General features: G+C 36.8%; 1 protein-coding gene across 3 annotated transcripts in view; it reads left to right on the top strand.

Annotated features, from left to right (window-relative positions):
• GSTCD (glutathione S-transferase C-terminal domain containing) overlaps nucleotides 1-25,875 on the top strand; it is an 86,614-nt gene extending 60,739 nt beyond the window's left edge. The window contains exons 10-19 of one of the 3 annotated variants that reach the window (XR_007708176.1): nucleotides 1,922-2,055; nucleotides 3,862-3,892; nucleotides 8,083-8,152; nucleotides 10,433-11,841; nucleotides 12,908-13,070; nucleotides 14,962-14,993; nucleotides 15,092-15,164; nucleotides 16,001-16,062; nucleotides 17,461-17,553; nucleotides 25,750-25,875. Coding sequence is in view for 1 of the 3 variants with exons in the window: in XM_035537894.2 (XP_035393787.1) it covers nucleotides 1,922-2,055; nucleotides 3,862-3,892; nucleotides 8,083-8,152; nucleotides 10,433-10,569 (372 nt within the window). In the remaining 2 variants the exon portion in view is untranslated. Of the gene's footprint in view, nucleotides 1-1,921; nucleotides 2,056-3,861; nucleotides 3,893-8,082; nucleotides 8,153-10,432; nucleotides 14,116-14,961; nucleotides 14,994-15,091; nucleotides 15,165-16,000; nucleotides 16,063-17,460; nucleotides 17,554-25,749 lie in introns of those variants that run through there. The other 2 variants (XR_007708177.1, XM_035537894.2) reach the window with 2 other exon arrangements.

Genomic DNA, 25,875 nt, shown 5'->3' with positions numbered 1-25,875 from the left:
CTCCAGGATGAACTCCTGTTTCCTCTGCAGCCACACGTAGGATAGGAGCTAGCTGTTTCACTTAATAGTAGTGCAAGTGCTTGATGGTACATTGGAAGGTAAATAATGTAAAGGTTAGCTACCTTTATATCGTTAGGTCATAAACGCTGGTCTGATACAAAAATCGCAATATATTGATGCATAGATGTGTACAAAGTTTGGTGATGTATCATTTCTAAATGCATCTTCTGAGGCTCGTATTCACTCATTGCATGACTGTGCCATTTTCAATGAAATAGTACAGCATAAATATGAGGGGGAACATGACAAATTCACTGGCTATAGTACGTGAAATTTAAAGAGATCTAGAAAAATGAACCTGACAAGTCTTCATCTCTCTACTTTTGGTATTAATTTAAAACACATTTATATGCATTTTTAGTTACTATGAAATAAAAAACTGCACTACTTAGCTGTTTTCTTAAGTGCTATCTGTGAGGAGTTCGAAAGCAGGTTAAGAAGAACATGTCAACCAGTTCCTTTTTTATTCTGCCAAAAGGCCAGTGGACTACTACAGGTCAATGGTCTCGTACTGAATTAGCTTTGTGGCTTTCCTCAGGGGACACTTCGTTTTCCTTTGTCTACAGATGTGTGAATTTGTGAATGAAATGCATTAACTGTGTTCATCCTCGCTTTTTATTTTGTTTCAAATACTGAGTTTGACATATAGGATATCCTGAGAAAACTTTGCCTTCAATTTTATTTGTTGATTTTTCCCTTAACTAAATTGACTCTGAGGAACACAAAGAATAAATCAAATGGCTTAAAGTTCATACAGGCTCAACAAAGCTACTGTTTTTTGTTTGTTTATATACTTGTGCTTTATCCAGTACTGGTTTAAGGTATCTTTTCCAAACATGCAAGCAAAGCAGTTGTTAGTTTCTGCTTGGATAAAAAGGGAAGTAACTATAATTATATTCCATGATAATCTCATATTTTTCTGGTCTTAAACTAGTTTTTTTGTTGATAAATTCATAAGGACAGAAAAATTGCATTGTGAAATTACTACATATATTAGTTTTTAATGTTCTGCTTGAGACAGGAGTACTTGTTACCATCTGTATGCAGTTATAGTTCAGCTGCTGATTAATGGTCTGCTCAGCTGAGCTTACATCAAGCAGCCTGCAAACAAAAACGTCTTTGTTTTAATCCACATCTGAGAGCAAAGTTTTTATCTTCCAGTTGCTGTACCTTGAAAAACAGCTTTGAACCTTGAAATGTGAGCTTTACAGCTTTAAACCTTTTTCTTAAATTTACAGTGAACAAAAAACATAGAAAACAATGCAGTTTTACAAATCTGAACTGCTGCATAAAGTAGCAGGCTCAGTATTCAATTAGGGGTAAGGCAGACTGTATTTCTCCTCCAGGGCTGAGAGGCTGTAGAAGCACATTGAGGGAGGTGCGTTCTTGATTTTTGTTTGATGTTTGGGATTGTCTGGTATCTAATAAGGTACAAATGGGAACAAGAGGGTTTTTTTGTATTTCTAAGTCCTTTTGGCTTGAACAAAAACTTTTGACTAATCACCACGGTAGCTTGTCTTTTAATATTTTTCTGGAGCTTCATTTTCAGTTGAGTTGATATGGCAATGCAGTTCACCTGTGCACCTACCTTTTTGAGTACTTTTGGTGAGTGACCCTTGTTCAGTGCTGATGACTCCCTTCTTAAGTGGAGTTAGGTCATAAAGTTTCCTCAGCATAGACATGAAAGAGAGAAATGCAAAACCAAGGATTTAAGGACCAGGCCTTTGGCATAACAGCTTCATTGCTAAACTCTCTTCAAGGATTTAATTCAATCAATCAAAAATACTACAACAGGATTGTATGTAGAATATTGCTATAAAGAATTTGCTTGTTTCTTTGTTTTCTGTTTTTAACATTGTAGGTGGCTCTGCATGCATGTGGTGTGGCAACAGACATGGTGATCGAACATTGCATCAAGGCGCGGGCAGCCTTTGTCATCTCCCCGTGTTGTTATGGCTTCATTCAGAACACTGTGAAGTTTAAATATCCACGAAGGTAAACTAAGACTAACAAGAAAAACTTTAAAATAGCAATTGAAGTGAAAAAAGAAAATGCTAGAAGAGTACAAAATTAATCAACTCAAGGTCAAGACCGTTGCAAGTGTCCAGGTTCAATTGGTTCATACTTAGAGTGCAACTGTCCCCTCCTTTTTCTCTTTGCAAATCCATCTTGAAAGGGAGACAGATGGGTAATTCCTGGGTTATTTTTTCTGGATTTATCCAGAAAAATAATATCACAGAAGTTCAAAAAAGACTCTATACCTTCAACACAGTAGATAGAGCATGTGGGAATCTATGTAATATGCAGACCTCTTACCTTGAAATCACAAAGTTAATAGAAAACTCATGAAAAGTAATGTAAGAAGGGGAATTGACATTTTAATGTTGCAGAAAGATGTAGGCAATCAGTTTAAAGAAATGGGTCTGCTTTATGCCACAGTTTACTGCTTGTGAAGCTGTTCTGATTTATTCCCAAGTAGACGAGCTCTCCTGTTTTTTGGTTCCTATTTTTAATACTTTTTCAATTGACTGTGTAGGTATTTTGTTTCTCCAGATCTGCCATGTTGGAAATGCTTCTTTATCTTAGGCTTAAGAATTTTAATGCCTTTGATACAAATAAAAGTGAAAGTTTGGCAAAAAGTAGCAGAAGATATGAGGCTAACAGCTTTCTAAGGCAGAACTAGATGGGGGAGAGGTTTTATTTTGTTTCATTTTATTTTCATAAAGCTGAACTTTGCCCTTTGGATGTCCAAGATGAATCATATTTAATTACACTAGAAATTAAAGCATTTACTCAGGTATATATTTGCTAGAATAGGAAGCTGAAACATGCTGTCTTAAAAGGAATCAACAGATCTTAAAAAAAAAAAAAAAGTTTCCATGTTAAATATTTTCCGTAACTTCCTCTGTTACTGAGGTGTGCTGTCACAGAAGTACTTGGAGAGTAAATACCTAAAACTTTGTCAGTTTGCTAAACTTCGCATTTAACAGTCCTTTCTTAGTCAGTTTGATTCTTCCATCTCTTTATAAGTGTCCCTTTTGTTTTCTCCTCTGACAGAGTAAAACATAGAAGTATTTTTAAGGAAGAGGCAAAAAAAATTTAGGCTTTCTAAAGTTAACAGACATATAACTTTTCTCTGTTGTTTTGTTGTAAGATTGACTAGATGCTCTTAACTTTTGCTAAGTTATATTTTAAATCATGAAGTCCAGAACTGCACACTACGTTAGGAATCTTTTGTTGCTGTAGGTGCTGAAAAAATGTAAATTGTTGAGGTTTTGTGTTTGCTAAAATTATAAGTCTGAGAGTGTAGGCCAATGTAGGAGATGATGTGGTTCATAACGTATTGACCCTGGCTCAAGCTATATTTTAGGGTTTACTTCTTTTCCCTTAATTTTTAAGATTATGAAACATGATAGACCTCCCATATCCGTATACTGCCCATATTCCCTATTCAGTTCCATCCTAGAAACACTCTTGTGATACACAGAAAATGTGTGTGTCTAGAGGTTGTGTACCGAAGTATGTGAAAGTGTGGAAAACCCAGTAAATCTGCATTAGCATTTTTGATGGTTTAAAGAGTGGATTTGTATGAATAATTCAATAGAACAGTAAAAGACATCAAACGTGCTTTTCCTTTATTAGTGAACAAACTGTTATGGTTTCTGTTTTTTTGAATGCCTTTCTGTATGCTACGGATACTGCTGTTTTGCATAAAATGTGGTCAGATATGTAAGGATTGCTTCTATTTTCCATCTTGGCTTTTTTAGATATTAATTGAATTGATCTATTTTTTTTTTTCAGTAATCAGTTCAAAGAAATTTTATCCTACAAGGTATGTAAAATATACAGTTGTGGATAGTGGATGGAGGGGGTTTGGGGCTGTTCCATGCATTTCACTGAGTCTTATCAAATGATAATTGATAATGATTTAATTGTGATGGGGTGCATGTGTTAAATGAAATGTTCATTAGTAATATAGACATCATTGTATTGCTTTCTCTCCACCATCCATTTTGTTTAAGGCTTTTTTTCTTCCATAAAGTTTCATGGTATCTCCCCCAGATAATTCTTTTTCATCATAAGGTATAAAAGAGCCATTCCTAAGATATACCTGTTTCAACGCTTAACAATTACAGGATACCAATTTATGTCTTAAATACTAACACTTATACTGTAGAAATTTACAATAATTTTTTAGGTAAAATGCTTACTTTTATAGATATTATTTTATGACAAACTCAGATTTCCCCCTCTAATTTATGTCTAGAAGATTGGGCATAATGAGTAGGAAGAACAAATACTCTTCATGAAGAGTTCTGTACAGTATTGTTTTAAAAACCTTTATTCAAAATTATTTTAAAAGTATTCAAATGTGTTTTGATCCTGGAGTCTGTGTGGAGATAGCTTGAGAGAAAAGTGGGAGAATGAAGCAATGAGGCATGCAGATCTGACAGAATGAAGATAACTGGGGAGTGGAAAAGGACAAGAGCAGAGAAGTGGTCAGGTGACAACTGGTACCAATTCATTAAGCTTTGTCTGGTGTGTTTAAACTTGTTACTGATGAGCAGCCAGAAGTTTGATGGTTAGGTGCACTTAATGTGGCATGGAAAGAGAATATTTGCATTTAAGAGAAGAAAGGATATATAGAAACTTTGCTAAGGTTACATGTCAAATCCTAGATAATAGTCTCAGTGTTTAGAATCCAGAAAAGTCTATGAATTCTGGAGATGCAGAATAATCCTCTATTACTGAAATATGTGAGAAGGATGTTATTTCTAATTGCCAAACGTAATGGGGACAGTGAGCATACTGATGATGCTGTATTTAGCAGGAAAATGGAGATTGTCCTTTTAAATGCTGTAGGTGGAGGTCATTTAAAAACATTAGAAAACTTCCCGCTACCTTGTAGAGGGAGTTTCAGTTATAATCTTATCTTCATGACAGCTTGGTTTATGTACACTTTACTAATTTACATGGAAATAAATTTGCGTAGATTGAGATGATAAAAGTGGCATAGTGGATTTGGACCTGGAATTAATTTTTCCATTGATCAACATTCCTTCCATGTACTTACATGTTCCTAACACATAATCACCAAGCACTCAGGTTTGAGTTTAGAAAAAGTTTATTTGCCAACATATTGTTAAAAGTAGACCTGTGGACGGTACAGAGGGACAAGGTGACATACAAAATCAAGGAAGCCTTGGTTAGGATAGTGTGTGTAATCTTATTGCAGCTCTGATTTTTTTCTTTTTTTCTTTTAATCCGTGGACATTTAGATCACAGGGTTTGTCACCACTTTAGAAGTTCCAGTGTCTTATTGTTTGTGTAGCAGAAGTGCACAGGGGCCAATGGCAATACTAAAAAATATTTCTGCTCTTAATAACATAATGGTCTATACAAATGATCTAGGCTCGATGGTGCCTCAAGTAATCCTAGATATAAATAACTTTTGTTATACAGCTAGCTATATGCATTTTTATATTTCATATTAATAAACTGTTAAAGGCTACTGGCTAGTCGCCAGAGCTGCCATGTGTTAGCCAGACGTTGTCTGTGTCACCCCTATCCAGTTCCCATTTTAAATTCATTTCTCTTATCTTTCATTTTAGTGAGATCTAAAAAGACATCCAGAAGTCTGGCAATTCCAAAATGTTTTTGATGAGAACATCGTGCTGTAATTCATTAGTTTATAGCTACAAAGAATAAGGTGATGGTAGCTGTAGATGTCTACCATGATACGTTTTGGGACTCTGTTTTTCAAGACACTGTCCATGTAGGAAAATTGGAAAGTAAGAACGAATTACTTTGGACATACAGCTCTGAAAACTTACTAGGCATTTCTGTGGGTGTTCTAAAGGCAAAATAACTGTTTATACATGCCCAACATTTATGCAGTTTATAATTATTGTCCTTGTTCCTTTAGAAATACTTTTATCCTCATTTCTGCCAACAGGGAATGTGACAATTTACTGGTTATATCATGGGAAAAAGATGTGGTTATGCCTTAGACTCTAGTTTAGTTTTAAGGTTCATCTCTTGTAGGAAGCCAAGGCACTAGAGTCAGTCCAGATTTCCAGGTTGTGCGGCAAGTCTTACCTTGGCTCTGGTCTAGTTGAATGAGCTGAGATCCTGTTGTTGCAAAGAGCCAGGCTGTGTCGAGTGCCTAAAGACTGGTGAAGGGTTCTGTGCTATCTCTGACCTCCTTCCTCTCCTGTGAAACCCTTCTTTTTCTTCTCAGGCTGCCTACCCCTGTTCTGTCTCTCCTAAGAACAGCCACGTTGCCTGTGGCATTACTTCTCAGTTCTCCAGTAGTTACATCTGGGTTAAAGGTTTTCAGCTCTTCCATACTACAGAAATAGCCATATTTAAACTGCACTGACTGATAAAACATGTTGAGTCCTAAATATGTTATAGCATGTTCTCATTTTGCTTGCAAATTTGTTATGGAGCTGTGAGCTGAAAACCCTCATGTGAATTAGCTGTAGTAGGAAACAAACATCCCTGCCTCAGGATACTGTGTGTTTATGTAAATAAGTAAAATTTGAGTTTAAAGTAGCAATAATGTCTTACTGTATTTTATTTGAAAATCTGCGAGCAAACTTTTTTGTGGTCAGGTGTCTGCAATTATATGAATTGGATGGAGTGCACTGTAGAGAGAGTTACCATCTTGATTTAATATGAAGATGGGATTTTATTTAGTTTTTTTGTGTGTGTGTGAAATGAAAACTTTTGGACGTTTATGGCCCCCTTAGTAAAAAGCTGAAGTATCCTTACTTCAGGATACTGAAGGAAGCTGAAGTATTCTTAGGTGAAGTCTCTCTCTCCATCTGTTACAGCAACCAAGCCCTTAAAGTCACCATTTTGTGTAAGTCAAGAATCAAAAAAATATTTTCCTTTTGATGCAAGACACATGTTCATTTTCAGAAATGTAGCACTGGAAGCTTTGCGTAGCAGTGTGTTTTCTGTTGTCTGTTTCTGTTTTCTCCCCATACCATCATAGGAGACTTGGAACATAATAGGAGACTTGGGAATGTTGTGCAGTTCTAAAATGGTTCCGATTTACTCTGTCCTATGCTTAATACTGCAGCTGTCACAAATAGCACAGCTGTCAGCAGAGCATTAATTTCAGTGCTATACCTTCAAGGCTTTTTCTGTCACCATCTGGTTAACTCACCTTCCTTAGCTAGGCTATCTTTGAGAAACCGTTCTGCTAGCATAGCTGGCTTTTCTTTGAAGGCAGTTGAGGGTAGGGTTCGGGCCCCATCCAAGCAGACAGCAAGGTGGTGGGTTAACCCTCTACTGCACCATACCCATGAGTGTCAAGACAGGAAAAACTCAGTGGCAGCTATCATGGAAGCCTCTGCAGAAACTTTTAAGTCGAACAAGGATAGTGTGACGGTCAATTGTAGACATTTTGAGGTAGGAAGCTTTCCCATTCTCAGCCAGGTGTACCTTTGCCTTCAGGATCAATTTTTCCTGCAGGATCTTTTAGGTAGATCCTGGATGGATTCGGCAGAGCAAAGGAAGTTTGTCCCCACAAAGCGGTGATTCTTTGATTCAGAATTGCTGCTTAGGAGAAACATCCAGTATTTCAAGTCACCTATTTAAGAATTTTGTCTTGACCCTTCACTGATGCGGACATGCTGCCCAGTGATGACTTTGCCTAAAGAAGGCTGTGTTGATCTTCAGTAGCTGAGGGCAAAATAAGTCTGAAATATGCCTTTGAAAAATGCTATCTTGTATACGTTGCATCCAGTTCCGCTGCTGCAGACATTTGGAGGAATTTTAGCAAGAAACAAACCCTTCTAAGTAGAAATCTGCTTAGGGTTACAAACACTTGATTTACAAATTTTTTTACAAGCCAAAGCAGTATCAAAATTAGGATTTACAGGCATTATTTTTCTGGAAGCAGTTTTCTACGGGACAGAGGTTCTTAGTACTTACAAACGTTTAATTAGATTTTTCTTACTTGAAAGAGAGAAATGCTACTGGACCAAAGTTCTTTTCTTTTTCTTCTAGGAGCACATGATCCTTTGCAGATTTGCAGATCAGACAGCTGTTCAGCTTCCACCTGAACGCAGGCTAATAGGTATGAATTTCTGCAGCGGTTATGTAGACTATTTCAGCGTCACTATTTATGTTGCTTTATGAAGAAATAGTTTAATGATTTATGAAATTGGAGTTTCTTCACATTTCTCTCCATGCTGTTCTGAACTATGATACTGAAAATATTTTCTTCATTCAGAATTATCAATATGAGCTAGAGGGTTTGCATTTTACTGATTTTCATTGCCTTTCTACTTTCTCCTCCACCCCCAAATCATTCTATAAAAAGGGTGAGGTTTTTGTAAACTTTACTGAAGTCTTTCTATTGCCAGTCCATCTTGCATTAAAAGCACTTCTGTAGTAGTGATTTGCAGTCTGAACCCTTTGTCCTGCTTGTAATCACTGGTGATAACTTGTTTAGAAGGGCAAACATCCATGCCAGCTGGAAACAACAAAGCTGCACTGCAGAACGTGGGCTACCTTTGGTACAGACAGGCTTCAGAGCATACAAACCTATTTGGCCCACCTCATTATGTTTGTAGAAATTTTAGAAAAAAAAAAATATAAAAAATCTTCTGGGTCAGAAAAGACAGAAGGGGCTGGAAACTCTAAGGATGTAACTGGCCATCCTTGGCTCACAGGAAACACTTTCTAAGTATATTAAAGCAGTAGGAGCAAATAATCACAATGTGTTTTTTTTTTCAGACTTCTTTTGAAGAATTTGAATTATCTCCTATATTCACTGCACAAAAAGAAAATAATACAGATACTGAGATAACAATATCTATTTTATAACAAACTTGTCAGCTCTTTTGCTATCATCACGATATTTGTGAACAAGAAAAAAATGTCAGTCTTTAGTTACCAGTGTAGCACCCCATGTTTTTTCCTGATGCTTACCAGGTGTACTGAAAATTGGAAGAGGACTCAAACATTTTTGAAAGGTTATAACTTTTGCCTATTCTGTCTTTGAAACTGCAATTTTTCATCACAAATACAACTTCAATGTGCTTTTCACTGACAAAAAAAAAAAAAACAACAACAAAAGAACAAAAGAAAAAAAGACCAAAAAAAGAACGACCATAAATCCTATTCTTCTCCCTTTCTATACAGGAAATGTCATTGCTTTTTCTGTTCTAAAGAATGTAATTTTTTTTTTTAGTTCCACGTAACACTACATTTCATTGAAGACCATTGCAAATCCACTTTTCTGTTTCAGATTTGAAACTGCTGTTTCAAAACCTAAACCTTAAACTTCTACAGACGCTTACCAGGTGCATATCAGAGCTATTAATGATACATGAAACCAAGTTCTATATAAATTCAAGGGAGAGAAATACACGATTACACAGGGTAGTTTAGGGTAGGAACAGGATATGAGTACTCTTGGCTATTATCTTCATCTCAGACCAAAAAATATATTTAATTGTGCAGTTCTTTCAAGAAAAAGAAAAGACAGAAACATTGGCTTTGAGTCTGAAGCAGGGCTGTGTCTTGTTCATGACTCAAGACTGTGTGACTATCAGCAATTAAAATTTTTCAGGGAAGTGCTAAATTTTTCTTGCAAGAGTTTCAAACTGCTGAAAATGTGATGTGACAAATCTGTATTTCAAAACATAGAAATCAATTAAAATGAGTAAATGGGTAAAACCAAATGGCCCTGTCAACTTACCATAGCTGTATCATAATAAATTTTTTTAAGCAGAAAAAAAACTTGAATTTTTCCTTCCCATTTTTTTTGCAGATAAATCTGAGATAAGATTAATTTTCATTAGTAATTTAGTATTTTTGTTTATAAGCAGTTACCTTTGTGTGTCTTCAGATCAACTGGATCACTGTTCTGTATTTTATTCTTTCATTTGATAATCAGTAACCAAAGATTTTAAGATTTTAGATGAAACTACAGTAGGAAAACAGTTACGGTTATAAAGGAAGTAAATGCTTAGCAATTTTGAGAGCTAAGGGAAAAACTAGCCATTTTTTTTCTTGTCACTTTTACATTAGTGCACACATTTTTCTGTAAGTTTTGGGAATACTTCAAAATAGTAGTGTCTATTTTGTTCCTCCATATGTATGTAAAGAGTTAATATTTTTTCTCAGGGTCATTGCTAAATGAGGGTTACAACACACAGATGTGATTTAGGGCTATAAATGACTGCCTATTTAAAGTAAACCAGATTAACATAGATTTTTTTTTTTAAGTAGATTTGGAACTTGTTCTGTAGATAACTTAGTGATGCGTTTTCCTAACATTGAAGTTCATGTTTCTGGTAATGTTTCTATATTTTTAGATTTTCCATGATCTCCTTTTCTCTCATTTTAGGAAAGCAGTGTATGGGGCTTGTGGATCTCGATCGGGCCTGGGCTGCAGAAGGAAGTCACTACTCTGTCCAAGTTATATCTATGGAGCCAGAGAGCTGTTCTCCAAAGAACAATATGTTTGTGGGCATCCCAACTTAGAGTGTGAAGCTCATACTTGATTTGAAGTCGAACATAAATCCTTGGTGCATAACAACATCCAGCAGATTCAAGCATAGCTGGGAAGCAGACATCATGCATCTTGAACCCATTGTGTTTGGAAAAGGAAGCAGCATGAAAAGTTTTAGAAAATGAACTGCATGCAGAGAATTGCAAATTGTAGCTTGTAATGTGTCATTAGGCAACTTTTGGTTGTTCTTACTGAGAAGTCTCTACAACTGTTGATGGTATCACATCTGTCTGCAGAGGTTTAGAAAAAAGGTGGTCTTAGAGAAGGGAAGGTGATTCTCTTCGCAGTAAAGCTGTCTTGGCTGCTTCAGAATTGTATTCATGTTCAAACCTTCATTTGTGCTCATGGGCAGAGCAGTTACCAGCCAGTTATGCAGATCACTAGAGGAACAGATGGAATTTATGGTGTTAGTGAAGAAGGTTGTGCAACAGGTGGTGGCTTGATTTTGCTAAAGAATTCCATACTACTTCAGCAAGATTATTTTTAGTAAAAGATTTTCAGAATACTTTGATCATCATTCTGCATGTAGAAAAAATGTATTCTAACCTAATAATCCTTTTAAAAATGATTTAAAATTTTATCTTTGAATTTTACACAGGAATTCTGTAACCAGACAATTGAAAGCGAATATTTAAAGAAAACCCTTATTTCTCCATTGACGAGATAACAGGAGCTAGTGTGATGTCAGCGAACAGCTACTTCACTGCCACCTCTACTAGTTGAAGTGGATTGCTTTCCATTCTTAAGAGACTTGCTGTCAGATGGAATTTTTAAGACCAATTTGTGTCTGTACACATATTCTTCGTTTATTTTTATATTCAATTTAAATTTGAACGAAGTTGCAGTTGTGGAACCGTTTGAAAAGATCAACAACAGACTTGTTACTGTAAAATGAAAATAAATGTTCTTCTGTGCTTTTACTAGTAAACAGTTTCCTACCCTAGTTTAAAATTGTCTGTTGACACTAGTACAATGGAAAAGAGCTTATAACAGTATTTTTCCTGTATGATTGTGGGTTTCATACATTTGCAAATTTTGCCATGGATTAATTTAAATGTATCTGAAGTTTGGTCAGTGTGTGTGACACAAAATTACAAACAGCAACGGGTATTGGAGGGGAAAAAAAAAAAAGGATCCTGAAATGTTTTATTCTTCATGAAAGTTCTCTCTCTAAAAGATCTAATTATTTTTTTGTTTTAATGTGAAGACTGAAGGAAGCTACACACTTATTTGGAAGCACAAAGGTAAGCAAGTTTGTATTAAATGGTACCTTTAACCTGAATCCTTGAGAATGACGTAGTGCTTTTCCTGTAACTTTTTTAGTTAACAGGAGGAGCTGGAAGTTGGAAGATTGCATAGCAAATATAAAATATATGGCAATACCAGGTGTTCCTGAAAGTTTTGCCCAGAGATACACTTGCTCAAAGAGAACTCAGGTTTTTAAGCCAGAAGTAAGTCAAATGTGAACATTATCCAGATAGTATGTTTGGAGTGAGAAAATCTCTTCATTACATTTTTGTGAAGAAGGAAGAACTTATCAGGGTAAGATAGGTGATTGAATCTTTGCTGTTGATGGTAAGGATTTTCACAAAGCTTTACTCTGCTCTGGGCAATGGATACTAATGTGTGTCTTTTAGGTATGGTGGTGATGTGTATTTGACGTGTTCTATTATTATACAGTAATAATTAGCTTTCAGTAGAGCAAAAAACTGTGCTGTTACATGCTTTGAAATTTCTACAATACCCATTTCAATCATCTGTAATAGTTTTTTGATCTACCAGAAATCAGAAAAGGAATGCACTTGAGATGTGCCATAGGAAATGTATACCACTGAATACAAGATGGGAAAAAATGGATTTTTTTAAACAGGCAAAAAGTTTTTCTTGGAAGCAGAGGTAGTGGAGGAGCTTTATTTGGATGGGTGTCCAGCAGGTTATTAGATGCTTAGGTCAGTCAGGAAGAATAGCTAAAGCTAAACAAGAATCCCAGTACCAATCTTTTTTTTTTTTTTTTTTAATGCCTATTTTCATGTTAATGAGATAATTTCCCATAGGTGTGCTTACTTGTAACCTAAGTGAATTGTTTTACACTGTGACAGCAGACTGGAAAAATCCCACTGATGCAGTGAAAATCTGCCAACCCACATAGAATTGAGCTTCAGAGGGGAAAAAATAATAATAAAAAAAAGATTTATAGAAGAAAAAAGAGAAAGAACTGCAAAAGTAGTGTTGTGTTTATATGTAACGTGACATTCTTGTGTGACCTTACCACTACTGGCATCAGTGGGCTCTTGTTTCTTTTTTTCTCAGGAGGACAGAATCTTCCTCATTTCTAAGGATGGAGTTACCTTACCACGACTAGTAAAGTCTGATCTATGCTTGAGGTGAACTGATGTTTTGTTTATTGAAAACTGAAGAGAAGCGGATGACAGAAGTATAGAAAGTAGAAAGTATTTTTAACAGATGTTAACAGGTATTTTGTCACAGATTAAATTACCACTCAATGCCATCTTTTTGCTCTAGAAATGTGAACTCATATTAGTTTTTAGGTACGTTGATTTGTTACGTTTCCATATACGTAAAAGGTATGAAATGAACAGAGGCCAAGAATTTCCTGAACAGCATGACTGGACATCGCAGTGCTGGGAAGTGAACAATCATTGTTCTTCCCACAACTTGTTATGCACACAGCTAGCTTGATATCCAAAATGCAGGCCTGAATACTGTTTGTTTCTCATGTGTCTGTTCCCACTGGGATCAGCTGTATGGTGAACAAAGTATTGTCCTAACATAGTCACAATTTTCTGTTGTCTTGCCTGTATTGTTTTATGTTACCCTTGGAGCCAGTAATGCTGGAAAAAGCAAGTTCGTAATGTGAAGCTGATGACCAGGCTGCACTGATCTCATCTGTATGTTAAAGTTAGTCATCTGTGTGTACATGCATCTTTATCTTTGTTCTTTCCTTTTTGTCTTTATCGTATTATCTGCTTCCTTGGTCCTCTTCCAAGAGGTGTTAGAATTGCTATTGTTGGCAGAGGTGGCAGTATACAAGGGGCACTCCTGGTAGGTACATTGTGCCCCCTAAATTCCTTTTGTGGCTTTATCTTAAAAAAAAAAATAATAAAAAAAATGTGTTGTTATGACTATGCTAAACCAGTCTTTTTTATTTAAATTAAAGTTACACATTGTCAGTATTACCCATCTATTGTTCTTGCAAAGATGCATGTAAAATGCTTAATTCAGGTGATCAACAAGAATCTTAGATGGTTGTTTTCTGTTGTTTGATTTTAAGCTGCCTGGTGGATCTGTAGTTTGAAAAGGCAATGCTAATCAGATTTTTTTTTTAAATTGCTTCATTCCTAGGTGACATTCTATATTGATGTTTTCATTGAAAATAATAATTAGAAAGAACTGTGTGATCATGTATACGCCTGTATAAGTTTGTGGGCTCTAAGTAATCTGCAGCAAAATGGCATACAGTTAATTTTGAGTTTACATGGATAATAGTTTGGCTAGACACTATCAAGAAAAAAAAAAGCTAGAGGAGCATTACTTAACAAAAGATAACTGAATCTCTGAAGTGTTGGTTTAAGCACTCAGACTAAATAGCGTATTTGTCTGCAGAAAGCACAATTCAAATTTTCCTTTAAACCTTCTCAGGTACTGCTTTCAGTGTTTTTGCCTAGGAGCATTTGACTGTCATACCAGACTCCTCATGTACAGTCTCAATCTAAGCTCCTGTCACTTTATTACTTTTTTTTTTTTTTTAAAAAAAAAAGGGTGTGTTGGTGGGACAAGATATCAAGCATGTACCTGCATACGTATCTGGTGTCAAAAATGTTACTTATGCCTGGTGTCAGAAAATGTTATATGCCTCTTCAAAAAAAGGAAGCCGATCTCAGAACTTTCTGTGCTCAGACTTGCATTTAAACTACCTGTCAAGGTTTCAGTTCAGTGGCTGTTTCTTAGCAAACTTCAGCTTCCTACAACTATCATTAAAATACATTGCATTTCCTAAATGAATAATATATTGTGATTATATGCAAATGGTAGAACTGAAACTAAGTTCATTTTCTTTGATTCTAGCTTTTATTCACACATAAATTAAATGAATAATGAAGTGTCTTGTTGTGCACTCTTCTTCTAAAAGTGAATTTGTGAAACACGTAGACTTTCAAAATTCCTCTGATAAGCCTTGTGTGTAAGGAGAAGTATTTAGGCTAGTTGTATAATGAATCACTCAGGACATTTCTGAGTGAAAACAGAACAATTTTTATACTTTGTGTGTGTCAAGTGATATGTTTCCTAACTTGTAACTCAAAATTATTTTACCTGACTGTTTGAATTTCTCACTTTTTTTTCAGCGGTGCTTGTGGAACTCTTCAGTTTTTGCAAAGTGAGTGATACTATTGGAGGTTTCCTTGTTAACTGATTAAATAACCAGTGACTTTTAGAGATGAAATTATTGCTAATGCTGCACTCTTTTCCCTTTAGACTATTTCACCTGACAGTTGCTGGTCTTTCATAAGTTCGTACAGCATCAGCTGTGATGAAGCCGTTGAAACAGGTCTGCTAAATGATACAGTTATACTAATAAATAATATAAATATTAATTTTAGTGCTAATTTTTTTTTAAGGAAAAAGCTTTTCAGTATCATGTAGAAACGTGAACCTGATATGTCAAATGAAATTTACTTTGAATTAGTCTTGTTTATTGGTGACAGCCCAAGAGTAACTGTATCTCCAGTGCTCGTACATTAAATCTTATTTCCAGGAAGTGACACTGCCTCTGTCTTTGCCTGGTAGATTGCTCCAGCAGTTTTACTATCACATTGCTTGTGATAAATTGATCATTCTTCCTTGAGTGAAAGAGTTCCCTTGAATTTTAAGCATTGGGATGACACTTACTCAAGATACATGAGGGCTGAAGGCACGGCTGCGCTGAAGATGGTAACTCTCCATGATGCATCTCCAAGATAATAGATTTTCATCCACTGACTTTAACGTGCATGACACCTGACTTACTATTTTTACATACTGAGACCTTTCTATATTTAGACCTCACTATTGTGGGTATTTGCAAAGTTTTAAGAGGCTTCTATTTTAAGAACATTTGAGCTAGTTTTATATGTTAATACTAATCTTTTTTGTGGGGGGTTAAAATGACGTTCTGAGGTTTATTGAGATTTGGCTAATAGAATCTGTACACTATATTGGAGTTGTGACATCCCAATGAAAAGCTCTTGACCTATTTTACATTTATTGGATTTGAACAACAGCAGAAATCTTTTGCAGTTCTCTAAGTTGCTAAAGTAGACATGCACACAGCAGAACAGAAAATGGGCACAGAATGCAGAACTTGAAGAAAAAAATATCCAGTGTGAGCTCTTTGTTCTTTCACAGACTGATAGAGCTGGTAGTTGCAGAGCGGAGCAGACGTGCAAGTGGCATGGGTCATGGTTTATGTAAGTACCAATGCATAATAAAGCAATGATGTCCTGAAGAGGTGTACCAAGTGTCCCCAGTCCAATAGGAAGCATGTTTGCAATGGATACATGATCCTTTTTGCACTAAGGAAGCATTTCATGGGCATGAGATGCTGCATGTGTATATGGGACAAAAACACGTAAGATGTATTGCAACCCAGTTTTATCAGATCTACCACAAAAATGTTAAAAAATAAAAATTGAGCTACATCCTAATCAAAATACATGGATAAGCCACCTGCAGAGACCAACCTTTACTGTTTTTCACTTAACAAATCTGAATATTGGATGATGCTGCTGATGTGGTGATATGTGGTGATATCACATCAGCACGATATCATTTGTTCACCTTTTCAAATCTGCTGTACCCACACAATGGTAGGTCTGCCGCCTATGGTTTAATTCACAGCAAGTACATGGGAGCACAGAAATAACTTTTGCCAATTTGTATCACGGCTGATACTGCCTTTTTTTAAAATTATCCCTTCTTTTCCATGGGTGTCTTTGAGTTTGAAATCCATTTATTAACACCAGTGCCCAATATGGTATTTGTAAATTGCTGAGGATTGAGTTACATTTCTTGAAGCTTAGAAAAAAATCTCTGTTCTGTCTGTCTTCAGAATCAGAGTGCAACTAAATGAGTTTGAAGTCAGGAGAATCTTACGTATGTGAGAACTAAAATAATTTCAATAATTATGTTGTTATATATGTGGCTGTAAAATTTGGGTGAACTACTGCAGGCTAGTTGTAAAAGGATTAGAAATAGATTCAGCATACAGACGAAAAGGCATTTTCACTTCTTAGCTGTGTTTCTTTCATATGCTGAAGCCAAGGTCTAATTTTAGAAACTGTTATTAATATTTTTGTGAACTCTAATTCATCAAAAACATGAATTCACATTAAAATGCTTACACTTCTTTCACTCCTAAGTAATTATCATTTTATCTTTCTCTTAATGTGCTATTATAGCACTCATTTTTATTTCTCCCCCCTCTTTTAGTGCTAGTTTTCTAACCCAGATTGTTACTCTGGGTGTGTTGGAGCAGCATTCCTTGCATATTTTTAATTGTTAGCTGGTTTTTCTGAGCATTAAAGTGTCAATTTAAAATAACATGCTAGTGTACTTAGTGCCCTTTATTCTAGTATGTCATTGTTGTAATTTTTAACATTTTTATGAGAATTTGGTTGCTTTTGCTGCATTTAGGGTTGTAACCGTAAATGTAATTTAACATAACTAAAACTGGGGGGTTTTGGAAGAAATTTATTTCCAAATTTATGAAGATAAAGTAAGTTACTATGAACCGTTATGAGTATCACCCTGTATTTGGTGTTCAAATGCTTTCAAATATTGCAATATAATTCTCTTTTACATTAAAGAGATGCAACCGCCCAGTAATGGACAGAAGAGGCGAAGTCAGCTTCATAATGTGAAAGCAACAAAGAGGAAAAGGCATATCTAGATAAAACAATGTGAGAGTAAATTCATCTTTGCCATAGAACAGAAAATTTAAGTTAGCTTTCCTTTATCCCCAGCATTGTCTTGATGCCCAGATTTTGATGCGTTTCCCAGTTTGTGTTTTTTTCCTTAGGATTTCAGTAATTTTCTTGACCCCAACACAGTAGCATATCAAAGACCTTGGCATGACTCCAGTTAGAGGTGTACCGGGCAGGCATTTTGGAATGGTTGAGGATTGATATGCCAGAACAGTTGTTCTAAAGTAATGCTGCAGGTAAGAAAAGGGAGAGAGAATTTGGGTGGTTTTAGAACTTGTGCTGAAAAGACAATACCTGTTATTTAAGGAGGCTACAAAGTTAAATGGAAATTATTGACTTGTCAGGTTTGAAGGCTTCCAAGAGGCCTTGCTCCATAATTTTCCCAGGGATGGAAGTGAGGGTGACCTGCCTGGAGCTGCTTGTGTTGTCCTTCTTGCTGTAAGAATTGTCTTTCTGAAGTCATTGGGGAAGCCAGCCGTCTGCTCACTTCACAACCTGTCAAAGAGCAGCCTCGTAAAGATTTCAGCCAGCCTCTCAATACTCTCAGATGCGTCCTATCTAGTCCCATAGACTTGCATGGGTTACAGAACAACTTCAAAGAAGGGGAGACAGGTTGTGGCTACGGTATGATGGGGAATGTTAAACCTGGAGGAAATAAAATTTTCTGGTGTATGAAATAAACATGAACAAGTCTCGAATTCACTTTTAATTTACTCATTCAAAAAAACCAAACCACTACCACCAACAAAAAAAACCACCACAGAGTAGCTATGCCACTGAAGAACATCTGATTTTTATCAGATGTTTTAGCCTAATATTTTCAAGACAGCCAGGGTACGTTTGGTGCAAGCATGTGGAGAGGAGCAGTGGGGTGTAAATGTGGAAAGGGAAGGGTGAGCTGAATGGAGGATGGTTATTTGAGATACTCCAGCTGTGGAACTCACTCCCTCTAGCAATTTTGTTTCACTCCCTCTCTCCCCCTCTGCCTGTTTCTAGAGAGGTTTTTCATCTGGTATTTCCTGGACTGTGTACCATTTCTGGGTTACCTATGGCTTTTTGAACTGATAGATGTAAGAGCTGCCTGTGTTTTTTTGTTTGCCTGTGTGTGTGTGTTGTTTGTGGGTTTTTTTTGGTGACAAGCTGACCTACTCCTTGGTTGCATTAAGTTTATATAAAAATACATACTAAACACATGCAGGAGGTCAAGAAAATCATGTAGGTGATTTTACCAGCTTATATACAAAGAATCTTATTGTTTTGCAAAGAAAATACAAAAGTGGTGGTCTAGGGTAATGTAACCAATTCAGGGCTTAGTGTAGAACTGCGAGAGTACCAGTAAGTTTGCAAGCTTCGAGGTAAGCATTTTTATAATGTGTGTGTTTCTTTGTGGCATCTCTGCTTAGCCAGTGGAATTCCCCATCACAGACTCTCACTGAGCCAAGATTTAAATCAGGGCTTTAAATAGTGTTTTTTTTTTTTTTTTTTTTTTAAGATAACGAAGTTATCCATAGTTAAAATAGACAATAGTGAAGGATCATGGGGGATGGAAACCTCATGTTTTAGAACTTAGGCCAGCAACTTTGAGACAACTGCTGCTCATTTAACAACATTGTCGCTCCTTTCTCTGAGGCCTCCAGTCTGGACCAGTAGTGGCAACCAGAAGAATCAAAGTTCTGAATCGCTGTTGCAAATCCCGGGTGCCTTCCTTTCACCTGAGGTCTCCAGAGATTTCTTAAAATCAACTTTTATTATTTCAACTTTATTTTTTTCATGAATAGATACTTGATTTCATGCTCATGCTGTGTTATGTTTCCTGAGCTATAATACGTATGTATTGCTTGGCTGACGTGAGCTGGTAACTCCTGGTCTATCTGACTGACATTGCTTTCTTAAACAAAATCACGTAAGTTGCCTCTGAGGCCAGGAGTTGTAGTAGGTGTATGTATTTTTGCACACTGGTTTTGCATGCTTTTAGCTAATTTCGTAGAAATAGCTAATGCTTGGCACCATGAAGGTTGTTTTTATTAATCTGGCATGTTCCTATTCAAATACCTGTTTAATGTGGTCACCAACTATAGAAATAGTTAAACAATACTGTAAATGGGCATGTTTTCTTTGTTAGGATGATTGCTGACACACTAAATTCTTTTCATTAAGTAATTTGACCGCAACCATCTCTTTACTTTGGAAAAAGCAGAGGAAAAAAGCTCTAGTAAATATATTTTTCTCCCAGTTTTCATATTTGCAGTGCTTGTATTGGGGGATATAATTAGAATTTCAGGACAAACTACCCAAGGTATTGGATGAAAATCAAGACTAAAATAAACATTTAATTCCTCTTTTTTGCATTTGACCATTACACACAAACATTTGATTATAAAAGCATGTCTCATCCGTGTTGGAGTAACATTTCATATTCAAAGTAGGAATCTGGAAGAGAATCTAGTGATTTAAAGCAGTTATGCAATTTGAAACCTTCAGTTAGTTTATGAATCTTTATTACAATTGGATTACTTTTATATGCTCTGTAATAAATACCAAAAGGCCCTCTAAAATAAAACATGCTCCAGCTGAATAATCCTTACGGGGAGAATTTCCAATTGCAGATTTCAGCTCCTGATAATCTTATATTAGCAGGATATCTGTACACAATTAGTAAATGTAACGGCTCCTGTTACAAGAATAAATACTATTGACGTGTGTACTGTCAATCTGGAGGACATAACTCTTGTAATTCATTCAATGTTAGCACTAACCTTGCTTGAAAGAAGAGGGAATGTTTAAGTTCTGAGGTTAACACAGCTCCACTCTGCATCCTTATTCAGAACTTGCTGCTGTATCACCAGAAAGTTTAGTTTAAAAAATTTTCAGGATAGTCAGTCTTGTGCATCTGATCTTGAAAAATGCTTTTGTCTTTTTCAAGGTCATCTGTTAACCATGAAAATATAGGTATACATGTGCACAAAATTGCTGTGATTTAATACCTGCCTCCATCTGCAGAGAGGAGTCAATGCAGTGCAGAAAGCAGTAAGAAGAAGTTGTTAGCTATTGCTCTCAGGCTCTGTTAGAACAGTAGCACTTCTATGCCTAGATGATCAAATCTACTAGACTCTTGCCTTACATGAAGCATAGCAGGGTTTCTGTAAGTGCTGTCTGTCTCCCCTGTGTGTATGCATTTTCCACATATTTAGGAAGGTTAAAAAATACCTTTCTTCGTTTAGTAATTTTCTGTTTTGAACCAAGAAATCTGAAGCTGAAGTTGACACCCTTGAAGCTGAATAGAAAGAAATAACCCAGACCAGGAGAAATAACCAGGAGATGCTAGTTTAATTCTAAGCTGGACTTCAGAGCCCGTTGTGCTGTCACTATGTGAAGAGTGAGAAAATCAGTCAGGTTCCTACATGCAGGAGGACTCTATAGTATCCCCATGACCTGTCTGCTTAATGAAACATCTTTGTAGTGCACTGATGCAGTGTTCTTTGGGATTGCATATAATGTGTAGAATGGTCCTACAAATGTGTGCCCACCTCACTTATTATTCAAGTCAGCAATGCTGTTGATATTGGAGAAACGATCCATAAAGTAAATGAACTAAAAGTTCGATACAGCTAGGTTTGGGCTCAAACATTTGTTGGTTTGAGTCCTAAAACGGTAACCTTCTGGGAGCCAAGAGCCAGAGATTAGCATTTTTAATGTCATATACAGTACGAACAAATCTGATGTTTTAAGTGGACTTAATTTGATTGCTTCCTGATTTAAGATGCTTTAAATGTGTTCCTTTTTCTTTGTGATCACTGCTTTTAGTTTCATTAAAAACAGAAACTGAGACCTATGCAAGCTTGCCAGTCTAATTTTCTGGTGGGCAGCTGACATTCTTTGTCTGCACTCACAGGAAAAATGACAGCTCATTTATCTCTATAGCTTCCCTCTGCCATTGAGAGCTGGCAGTTTGTGAGTTTGAAGGTTAACAATTACACTATTCAGATCATTGCAAAATATTTTAGAGTATTTTAGGCTATAGTTCTTGAAAGAAGGTAGGGCTTTTTATAGGCACTTTCTTCTCTGTCTTCCAGCTCTAATATTTCCCCTACTTGACCAAGCACGGTTACCAGTCAGTTATTTATGTATTAGAAGTAAAGAGACAAGAACGAAATGTACTTTCTTAAATGTGACAGGATTCAACTCTTACCCCTTTGTGCTAGTTCCATCTTCTGCCTGTCCACTAATTGTGTCATTAATTCTGTTACCTGTGGATTCTGCTATTTAAAGCTTTACAGGGCCCTCTAAATTTGGACTTTTTTCACTTGGCCTAGAACATTTTGATATGGTCTGCAAGCCAGTTCTAAAAACTGTCAGCAGATTTGCTCCAGCCTCTTTCTTAGGCTTTCCCTCTCCTTTCATGTAAGCAGTCACATTTTGTTTTCTGTTCCTGAAATTTTCTCACTTTTCGTACTGCAGGATATCTTTATTGCTGATGAAAAAAGCTTAGTCTGCAGTTCCCAGTCCATCTCAGCCAGAACTACTGTATTTCTCTAGCTTATGGAAATCTCAGTTAAGGAGAATGCTGCCTTATTTAGACAGTTGAGGCACGTGTCCAATTGTATGTTAAAACTGAGCCCCAAATTTATTGTCTCCTTTCCAAAAGTATCAATAAAAACATGTAGAAATGTTCAGAAGTGTTGTTTAGAGTTACTGTTTTTGAATATACAGTTTCAAGAACATAGTACAAAGTAAATTTGAATGTTACTGCAGTGTTTTAGCGGAGTCAGTAACTCTTTACCAGACCTGTAGATAACCCAGAAACTGCTTCATTTCCTTTCATACTAAGCACTTAAACCCATCTTAAATCTTTTCCATCCTCTTGTCTCTCATAGTGTATTCTGAAGACAGGAATTCCATGGACATTTTAAAGTCTCTCACATCCTACCTAATGAAAACCACAAATAAACCCTGTAATGCTGAAAGGCATTAAAAGGCTTGCAGCAGCTATACAATAATCATCATACCAGCCACATGCTGTATGCAACTGTTACTAGACTTCTATTGGATCTTTTTTTGGTTTTGACTTAAAACATATGAAAACTTTAATGATATAAATTGTTAGTTCCACTGAGGTTAGCAGAGCTATTGATTTTACAGAATCTGGGGACCTGACCCAGGATTGTCCCACTGCATTACCATTTAAAGATCTTTGCTAACATAATATTGAACTATTTACCTTATGTGGGGGATAGACTCTGCTGATCTCCACTGCAGCTGGGGCCTGGGGCTCTTATAGCTGAGAGGATCCTGTCTCTCTCTTTCATTGCCTCTGATATCACACAGACTGCTGACTTTCTGTGGTAACTCTTCCACTTGGTGGTGCAGCTCTTCAGCATCCACACACCTCCTGCAGAAAAGAAGACCTTCTCTCCCAGCCTTGGGGCATTCCCTGTGGCCTGGGACTTCCAGAGCTGCATCCACTGTCCTAGGCTCTGTTTGGGTTGAAGTCTCTATGCTGGCAGGGGCAGCTGCTCTAACAGCTGCTGGGGTGTTTCTGCTTGTATTTGATGGGTTTTGAAAGGTGTCTCCATGGTATATAAGTAGTTACAGCTGAATGAAAAATGACAGCCCAAATGAGAGCAGGGAGGATGCAGAGAGGACAGAGCCAGGCTCTTTTCAGTGGTGCTGAGTGACAGGACAAGAGGAAGTGGGCACAAAGTGAAATGCAGGTGGTACTGTGTGACTGTCAGGAAACTATATTTTTATTTTTTTTAAATCTACGAAGGTGGTGACTGAGCAGTGGCACAGGTTGAATGGAGAGGTTGTGAAGCCTCCTTTCTTGGAGATGCTCAAAAGCCCTCCAAACATGGACCTGGGCAAACAGACCTATGCAGCAATGCTGGAGCAGGGGGGTTGGACCGGATGACCTCCAGAGGTCCCTTCCATCCTCAACCATTCTGTGAAACAGCAGTAGAAATTATCAGCTGTCCATCTTAATTGAACTGTTAAAAGTTCTTTTGGAGATTACAGTTGCATACAGTTGAACAGAGAAGCTTGGTCAATTGTTATTGTAATTATCTGAAAGCTTTCCTTTTGAGTAGCTATAGTAGGTTTTCCTGCCTGCTACCCCCACTTGCCCCACATCTCAGAATGTACTAGGAATTATCTGTATGGCAAAACAAGATGGAAATTAAATAAGCAATTCAATGAATTAGACAAGCCCATTCTTTTCTTGAGAACAGCAATGTAAACTCATTCATGTCGGTAGGTCTAAGTCAATTTATCAGCAACCAGTATGAGAAAACGCATCTCGCTACATAGCTACAGCTCAGGCAAGCGAAGTTGCAACGCCCGAAACCAACTGAAACAGAAGGAATATCAGGACCCAGAGTGATTTATATATTTTAACCTAATTTATTCCATCTTTACCAGAATTTACACAGCAATTCAGGTTCAGTATAAAAAAAGAAAAACAATCCAAAGAATCAGGTGAAAATAGTGCTTGATCACTTTTCCCTGGAAAGGCGTCGTCAGGCAGCATACCTGTATTAGTGTATGGGTCTGCAACTTTTTTTTCCCTTCCTGATATTGGCAATGAGTCTAAGACATGGAGAAAAACAAAGTTATAAAAACAGCGTGGTAGTCAAGGCTGTTTTCTTAGGCTACTGTAAATCATTTCCTTCTGGTTCTGCATCTACCACTGTATTTCTTGCTGTTAGGAGTGTATTTCATGGGCAGAATCAATTGAATCCATGCTGTGCCAGATTGATTTCATTTTCTTCTTTTGTCCAAAAGACGGTTCTGATAACTTTTCAGGCTGATGTATGGCTGTTCTTTTATGTTAAAATTCTTAAGCAGCCGAAGAAGCTATAGTTTGCAGTCTGGACATATGAAGGTTGAGCAGAAAGAGAAAACTCAAGTAAAGTCCGTAATTATTTCAGGTAACATACAAAACAGCCTGCTTGATTTAAATTAGCTTACGTTAGAACTGTGGTTGAGAACATGTCTTCATGGAGATCCCTTCAGTTAACGTTGCCTTTTTCTTTTGTTAAAGTTACAGCAGAAAGTATGAGGTTAAGTTTGGTTTCAGCTCACGTCCTTGTGGTTTTTGGATTCTTAACAGCTTTTTAATTGTTAGCTTCTGTAGGACATCTGTGACTCTTCTCCCGTTGTGTTATGCTTTATATTTTTACTTAGTTATAGGTAGTAATTTGATGACTTGATTTTTGCTTTTTCTTTAAGAATCTGTCATCAGCCTTTAATATTGTTAAACAGAAAGTTTTTATCCACTTCATGCGCATGAAAAAGGCAGTAAACTGTTGATTAGGGTTGTTCCAGAGTGTGTGCATTTTCTTACCATGTAAGTAATATTTTTTGTTAATTGCTTATCATCCTAAATGGCTCACTTGTGCATCAGTTTTCTTCTCTCATTTTGACTGCCAAGTATGCATACGTATAGCCCATAGAGGTGATAATGAAATGATTTAGGTGATGATGCATTAGTGATGCATGGAACAGTTTTCTTGCATTGAAGTGTTTGGTTTCCAGAGGAAAGGAAACAGTATCAGACATTGGCTACAGAGTTTAAAACCAGACATGGATATCAGGGAAAGGTTCTTCAGCAAGAGGGTTGTCGCGCACTGGAACAGGCTCCCCAGTGACGTAGTCACAGCACCAAGCCTGTCAGGGTTTAAGAAGCATTCGGACTGTGCTTTTTAGTCATATGGTCTGAATTTTTGGGTAGACCTGTGTGGTGCCAGGAGCTGGACTTAATGATCTTTATGGGTCCCTTCCAACTCAGGATATTTTATGATTCTATGGGGAGCTGTAGTACCATTTGCAAAACAGGCCGTAAAGCTATAGGAGTTGTGTTGAATTCATCGTATTAAGGGAACAGTAGGACCTTACAAAGATTGTTTGGAAAACCCCTTTACAGAAGTATGACAAAGCTATACTCCTTAGGAAACAGCCCTGCATCCTTATCACTGAGCCCAGCTGGTTTGTTGTGATGGCTTTCCCAAAGGCTGACTGAACTACAGCAGTGAATGAGAGCTGACCAACCTGGAGCAGACAGTAATGATGCTAATGTACTGTTGGAGGCATTTTATTCAGTGCTGACTGAACAAAATAGTGTGTCAATCATTTATTCAACAGATTCCTAACACTTTCTTCTCTTTCTCTGTTTTTCAGACAGCATCAGAGGTCATATGCACGTTTTTCTGCTCAGTCTGCAAAGGCATTCACAATTGTTTCTCTTGGATGCAGAACTCATCCCAGTTCTGCCTTTGTGACAGCCTGCGAGTCTGGATCAATGGA

This window comes from Cygnus atratus, chromosome 4 (assembly GCF_013377495.2).
Source record: "Cygnus atratus isolate AKBS03 ecotype Queensland, Australia chromosome 4, CAtr_DNAZoo_HiC_assembly, whole genome shotgun sequence".
NCBI classification, from domain to species: Eukaryota; Metazoa; Chordata; class Aves; order Anseriformes; family Anatidae; genus Cygnus; species Cygnus atratus.
The sequence above is the reverse complement of the archived record's forward strand: the minus strand, read 5'-3'. Positions and strand labels throughout refer to the sequence as shown.